Source organism: Pempheris klunzingeri, chromosome 12 (assembly GCF_042242105.1).
Source record: "Pempheris klunzingeri isolate RE-2024b chromosome 12, fPemKlu1.hap1, whole genome shotgun sequence".
Classification (NCBI taxonomy): Eukaryota; Metazoa; Chordata; class Actinopteri; order Acropomatiformes; family Pempheridae; genus Pempheris; species Pempheris klunzingeri.
The window spans coordinates 8,163,531-8,170,991 of NC_092023.1; the positions used below are offsets into that span (position 1 = coordinate 8,163,531).

General features: G+C 42.1%; 1 protein-coding gene across 1 annotated transcript; it reads right to left on the reverse strand.

Moving 5' to 3' along the window:
* Positions 1-1,492: 1,492 nt before the first annotated feature.
* Positions 1,493-4,541, reverse strand: LOC139211155 (G-protein coupled receptor 26-like). Its single transcript, XM_070841427.1, has 3 exons — positions 3,871-4,541; positions 2,824-2,937; positions 1,493-1,798 (listed from the first exon to the last, which is right to left on the reverse strand). The coding sequence occupies exons 1-3, from the start codon at positions 4,539-4,541 to the stop codon at positions 1,528-1,530; spliced, it is 1,056 nt and encodes a 351-aa protein (XP_070697528.1). The 3' UTR covers positions 1,493-1,527.
* Positions 4,542-7,461: the final 2,920 nt, after the last annotated feature.

Genomic DNA, 7,461 nt, shown 5'->3' on the forward strand with positions numbered 1-7,461 from the left:
GCAACAATACAATGTGGTGGTATTACAAAATAAACTACTTACTTTCTTACAATTTGACCAAACAGGCTCTATCATCACGCTTAAACACAGCACAGAATAACCCAGAAAATGACAGTATGTGAAAGGTTTCCTTTGATCAGATCTCAGTCAAAAAGGCACTTTAGAACTCAGGCCTCACAGCTACAACATACAGTCATTTCAATTAAACCAGTCAGCGCAGTGCACTACTGTGCATATAACATGACTGTACTGTCAAAATCATCATCTGTTTTATATTATCCCTTGAACACATGGACTACCCAGCCAGAGAATCATCACTGAGGTCAGAAGTTATGGTTGACTTTCAATCAAGATATTCAGTCATTCAGTTCAGGTTGAATGTAAAACTTCTTACATTATAAGACCCAAACTGTGCTGCTTGTAGACCACATACTTTACAACTATACTAACTTGAGGTAATGAAAATTCTCTGAGCTTCAGTCCTGTGGTAATACATTACTTATTTAACCAAATTTTTGACAGCATCGGAGGATGTTAATACTTCATATTTAGTTCTTGTCTGGTGTTACTTCTCATGTAGAACCTGCTAATCAACCTGAGAGTGATAGCAGGCTGCTGTGGTCTGAATTTTGGACGTGGGGCTACACTCTTGTCCACATTTGGATTGCAGTTTGTGCCTTTAATGACACAATTAGTCACCATAAAGTTGATCTCCATGTTACACAAGCTATTTGACACAAATTTACCAGTATGCTACAAAATTGTCTCATTAGAAACTGTCACTCTTTGCAGAGAAAGACTTTATTACACTTAATGCCATTACAATCTACACACACAACCTACAAAAGTGGTCGGTTTACTCTCCTTTAAAGGCTTGTGATACTCTATATTTTTCACAGAATTGATCCTACTGACAGTTATTACCTATGCAGCCAAAGCCTGATACAGCTTATTCCTCTGTACCATACTATGTGATATGTTTCTTCATTAACATGAATATGGGAATTGTATTTTATTTGTACACAGTCCTGCTGCTGTGGATATTCACTTGTGTACTAAATTTGCTGCTGAAAGTAGTGTCTTACAAATACACCTTTTTAATATATACACTTTCCTGTTTCAGGAACACTTTTGAAAAACTGAAGTGCCCAGTAATTTAAGGAATATATTTGATGAAATTATTAATATGTGACCTACTTTTAAGACTTATGTTCTCAGTAGGAACAAATTAGCTTGGGGCTGAGTGCAACAGACATGCTGGGAAAGTAACGACAGATGGACTTTTGCATCATTGGTTTTGGTCTTTTCATGGGATTTGTTGGCAATAAGAGGAATATAAGATACTGCCAGCCTTGTCCTTCAGCAAGTATCTAGGTGACAAGCTTGTTCACTCTGATTTTACACCATCATACAGAGGTCAATCTTCTGTCATACCCCTGTTTTCATGAGTGTTCAAAGTAGTAGTCAAAAATCAAAGACACCTTTAGCACTGAAAAGTCCCCTCGTTGTCTCTGAAAGTGGCTGTCTTCACTGGCTAAGTGGCTTGTTGGTAGGTGGTTGGATGTTGTTTGCAGTGTTGGAGTTGTTCCTCTCTGCGTTGTTCTCCATCCTGAGTGAGGAGGAGTTGAGTGGACTCCTCTTTAGGACTTTGTTAGCCAGAAGGCTGCAGGTCTTCCTGTACTGGTGACGCAGCAGCGAGTAGACAAACGGGTCGCTTGCTGCCTTGCTGTAGGCCAAACACTTGGACAGGACACCCCAGTGAGGGCTTAAGGGTCCTGGGGAGAAGAGCTCTACAATTCTACCTCAAATAAAGCAAAAAGAGAAGAAAAAAAAAGTCACACACCATCCGTGGGCAAAAGGCAGCAACTGGGCCAATTCTTAGATCAGTTTAATTGGAGTGGAAGACATCTGAGGCAAATGAGCCTCCCTCAGTGCTGTAATATTGTGAAAATGTCATCATTTCACTTCACTGAAATGTCATCATTGTGTTGGGGAATGTGAACTGATGGGTGTCATTTTTTTCTGCTTCTGGACTTCTAGCTGGTTAAAAATCATTTTACAACAAATCCAACGCCTGACACTTGCTTTGCCCCAATAAATCAAATTAAAGCCAAGACAAAGTAAAAGTCAAAAGGCACATTGTTTTGTTGTTAATCTGTCTTCTTAATTAGCGTGATCTGCTTAAATCTAACACGTCTCACCACCGCACAGCTCCTAATGCGCTTCCTGTCTATTTCCATAACGCAATTCTAACAGCCTCTGACAGGTCGCCACCACTAATAGTGGGACCAATACTAATGAGAGCCAGTGATACGATCACTGACTCATTTGCTATCTCTCTCTCTCTCTCTCTCTCTCTCTCTCTCTCTTTCTCTGTCCCTCTCATCTTCCCAGTTGTGGAGGCTCAGCGACAAGGATTAAAAAAGTGTGTTGAACCAATAAACTATGATATTATGAAAAGAAAGCAGTAACAAATGGTAAAATTGTTACAAGATAACAAGACAGGACTGACAATACTAATCATCATCTGTATTCTGAAGGTAAACCAAGCATAAACACATTAGCGGCCACAAGAAGGTATGTGAAAACCCAAATCCCTCCATCAAGGAGCATGAGTCTTGAGAGAGTTGTTCTACTTATTAAGCCAAACTAGGAAGATCATTTTACATTTCTTTTTGCATTTCTGAACAAAGACAAAATGCCTAGGATTCAGCCACAGTTCAATGGTCTCCATCCTTGAAGCTGTATGTTTCTTTTCAATCTTGTGATTCAAAAGGCAGAGAAAGGCAGGAAACCAATACAATATTATAAATCCCCACTCACCTTGTAATCACATAAGGGGTGAAGCACACCACAAATGTGCCGATGAATGTGCTGATCTTCTTGGTAGCTCTCAGCCTCCTCCGCTTCTGCTCATCCAAGCATTTCTGACGCACACTGCCAAAGCACACAGGTACCATTATGTACCCAGGAGGCATGAACAGAGACATGCAGATATAATGAAGCAGTCCACGGAGGAAACATGTGGGATGGATGTGAAGAAAGCAGTGAGCTGTGTGCTGTTCCCGCTGAGGATTACAGTGGGGGAATTTCACACTGCACAGATATCAATTATGTAAATGGGGAGCAATTCAAGGTGTAATTATTTGACTAGATCAGGATGGATGGCAGTGACACAAAACAAGAGGAAGGCCTCGCTGACCCCTGTGAGATAATGTAAACACAGCAGGCTTGACAGAGTTCAGTCAGCAGCATTTCAAACTCATGTGGAGTCACTTAAAGGGATACTTCAGATAGTTTTGTGTATATACTGTTTGATTTAAATTATCAATTAATATTAAAACCATACTGGTAAGTAACCAATCAACTGGTTAATAAAAATGTATTGAAGGATGTGCATCACAGGCCACAATCCACAATCTTAAGTGAGAGTTTTAAAGGGTTTATTTCATCTAATCACCTCTCCTAAATCCAAAACTATGTTTAAATTACATTTAATTATTTATATAGTACATTTAATATGTAAAGATGTTTAATGAACATTACATAATACAGAGTAAAGCAGCAAATCCTCAAGCTGGTTGATTATTAAAACTGATTTGATTGTTTGTGAGGCAGAGCAGAGAAAATCCAGCACCATCATCTCCTGTTTATGTTTTGTATGAAACACTAAGTGCACGTCTTCTGGCATAATCACTGTTTGTGTCTCAATCAGACAAAATGTCTTAACCCTCACTGGAGCGTGTTCTGATTTAACCACAGGGTCAACGTGCTCCTCCTGAAATGCTTGGGAAATGAGGGGAACAGGGACAAACATGCATTAAAAATGACAAATGGATAAAGCTGAACGCATCTCTAATGAAGGTTTACCTGGGGTGAATATCCACAAGCAGCACCAACGTCTGCATTGTGATCACGTCGATGCGTTTACAGTGAAATCTTGCAACTTTCAGCACTTTCAGATACGTTACGCACAACACGATCAGCGTGAGGAGGAAAGTGAGAGAGTGCAAAGCCACCGTGAAAATGATAAACTGCGTCCCGGCTTCCTTCGCCCTGACATTGCAGAGAGTGCACGATGCGTAAAGGTGGTGGTACCCGATCCATGAGCGGCAGGTGGCCACTGTGGAGAAGCAAAGTGAGTGTATCCACGTGTATCCTAGCGCCATCACTGCATCCCGGTGCCGTATTCTTGAGTGGTAGCTCAGCGGGAACACCACCGCCACCCATCTATCGATGCTGAGAGCTGCCATGCTGAGCATGGAGTTTGTGGTGAGAAAAGTGTCGAGGAAACCCACAATTTGACAGAAGCCGCTGCCTCCAGGGTGGCCCGCGGTGATGAGCCCGACCAGAGTTAGTGGCATGTTGAACACGCTTAGCAACAGGTTGCAAGACGTCAAGTTGAGAGTAAAAAGTGCGGGTACCTGTTTGCGGATCTCCGGGTTGTACACAAAGCAGATCAGCACCACCACGTTGGACAGCAGCGACACGACTATGATCCCCAAAAGCAACACGGAAGCAACGATGTCCGCTGCGTCCATGGTGCCTCCTCTCAAATATCCGGACTTTTGATGAGTGCATCCACAGTCCTGATGCAAACTGTCATCGCGAGTTGCAGTCACAACATATCCAACACACTGCCATGCGTACGCTCCCGCAGAACCAAAGGTCTTCAACAGAAAAAGCGGTCCCTCCAGCGGTGTCCACGATTAGATCGAAGGGAATTCATACAGCTCGCCTCATTATTCTGGAGGAGATTGGGAAGTCCTTTTCATGGGAACGGAGTCACTGCAGGATGCTTGCTCTCGTGAGGCGCTGCGGTAGTTTTCAAGCACCCTTGGCATGCCGCTGGTCGCATCGCTCAGGGTTTCCTGGCTGCGCAATTGCGCATTGAGATGATGGCAGCTCTGTAAAGGACATGAAAGTGCTTCAGGCTGTCGGTCTCTCCAGCTTCTTATATATTGTCTTCTCTGCCAGAGTCTGGGGCACGTTGGTGCACCCCTGTTCAAAAATAGACGTTTAGTGTAAAAATAGCAGCTCGACGCACGATTGCGTGACTGGTGTTGAGGCTGATGTCATGAACATCACGTTGAACACAGCAGGTTTGGCAATGAGGTATTCTGTGCAAACACTACATACGTTCGTGAATATTAAAATCGTAATATTAATTATCATCAGTGTCTGTCCAGACTGAGCTACATCACCATCGTCACTTCATTTGTTGAAATTTCTCAGCAGCAATTTACAGTTTAATCCAAAGCTGAGAAATCATTGCGATAGAGGGAGACCCAGAGCCTCATCAGTGCGGTGTTTAAAGCCTTATATGGCGCTTTAAATGGAAGCAGTGTAGCTGGACTTCGCCATCCAGATTATTAAGTCCACAGCAGTGCCTCGGACATACAGCAGTAGTGTTTGTGCAAACAGCAGCACTGTTTGTATGCAGCCCCCAGCCTTTTCACACGTTCACACTTTTAGCCTGCAATAAGTAAAAGTATTGATTGCATTACTTCACATCGCATCAGTGTCTCACTAACAGTGATTCCATTCAGAATCATGGTTTACTTACACATGGTGATTGACTCTTTGTTTTTGGATGTTGATGATGACAAAGTCTCCCTGTTGGAGACTCCTGAACACAGGATCATGTGGTCCAAAGCCTGTCTCCCCCTCACCTGAACATATCATATGCAGGGCAGAGTGGAAGAACTGAATAAACCACCTCAGGCCATGGACCTACTGTCTGGCCCATTTTACTGTATGAACTGCACCTGGAATACCCAAAGTGTATCCAAAACATTTTCACTTATTCAGCAGGTCAACTCCACACAGAAAGGTTCAAGGTTCAAACCACAAACCAGCGGATTCAAACCTGGAACCTTCTTGCTGTGAAGCAGCAGTGCTAACCACTGCAGCACAATGCTGCCCCCCATAGATAACAGGTGGTGGAAAAAGTATTTACTCAAACTCCTGTATTCAAAAGCTACTTTTAGTAGCTTCAGCAAAAGTACATATGTTTTATGAGCAAAATATGCATCAAAATAAGTGTCAAAAGTAAAAGTACTATTCCTGTGAGTGGTTTTTCAACTGGTTTCACTGATTTCAATTAGGAGAGACTTACCTGAAATCTGAATCAAAATAATTTATTTGACATGTGCTTATAATGAAGATAATTTCAGTCTTGGGCAATTAGAGCCTATTGTGATCTTCTGAAGAGGGTACAGATGTCACAGGAGGGACAGAATAATCTCCAGATGAAGTCTAGACACTGGTGGGTGGAGCTGGATGGATGTGATGCGGGGCAGGATTTCTGATGAGCACGGTGGAAGGACTTCTGGGCGCTGAGTGTGATGAGGACTGGAGGTGAATGGTGTGGAGGAGGATTGCATTGATCTGACTGAAATGACAATCGACAGCAAGCAGAGAGAAGGACAGTTTTAATTTTTGAGAGCCACAAGATGATCTGCTAATGGAAGCTGCGGCAAAAAAAAGCTTTAAATGAAGGAGTGAAAGAAGCAGGAGAGAGAGACAAAGAGAGACAGAGAGTAAGAGGATGTAAATAATGAGTGAGCGTGAAGATGGTCTGTCTCTCAGACTGAACTTTCACTAAGGTTCAATATTACCTCCACCAAAGAGGTAATAGCAGCGATAAGGAAAAACTACTGGCCCGATTTTAATGAAACTTGGTGGAAGGGTGTAGCATGGGCCAAGGAAGAACCCATTAAATATTAGAACAGATCCAGATCTCACACATAGACGAGAAATAACATTGACCAAATTGTGAAACTGGTGTCTATGGCAAAGTGAATTCACGATTCTTATAGTCTTGGAAATATATCCAGAAATATATAGTTGTTGCACTTGCAGCTTTGCATATCATAGAAGATCGGACAGTTGAAAGCATAGTTATGAATACTTTTTTTCAACAGAGCCCCCTAATGAACCTTACACATTGGACCTTTAAGTGGAATAAAAAGTAAAGTAACTCTATAAAGAAGCATAAAATGGAATTACTCGAGTAAAGTCAAAATTGTAGTACTTGGGTGAACGTATTCACTTCACTTTCCACAACTGATAAATACAAATCCTATGGCTCTGTTGCTGTGGCTGCAGTTCACTGCCCATACACCCTTCACATTAACCTTGCTGATAACTAAATCATTTCTTCTGGTTATAAAGAGTGTTGCTCCAAGCACACTCCATATAATTCTGCTGTGTAGAGATAGCACAATAGCCACTTCTGAATTGCGAGCCTCGTGTGCAATAGCAAGCGGAGCTTCAGAGGAATTACATATTCAAATTGTGTCCTCTTCTCAGTTCAGTTAACAACCAATTGAAATAACATTTCAGATGGAATACAGTTTAGACTGCGATTGTCTGTAGTAGTGCATGAAGTTCTACAGGTGCTGCGATTCTATTGATAACTGTGCTGCAGAGCATTGCCAAGCAGGCAGTAGATAGAGT

What these genes read in the sequence shown, in the direction of transcription:
- LOC139211155 (XM_070841427.1), bottom strand. Translation starts at nt 4,541, where the DNA reads ATGGACGCAGCGGACATCGTTGCTTCCGTGTTGCTTTTGGGGATCATA. An exon ending in CTTGTGGATATTCACCCCAG is followed by an intron (nt 2,938 to 3,870) that starts GTAAACCTTCAT and finishes GTGCTTTGGCAG; the next exon opens with TGTGCGTCAGAAATGCTTGG. An exon ending in ACCCCTTATGTGATTACAAG is followed by an intron (nt 1,799 to 2,823) that starts GTGAGTGGGGAT and finishes TATTTGAGGTAG; the next exon opens with AATTGTAGAGCTCTTCTCCC.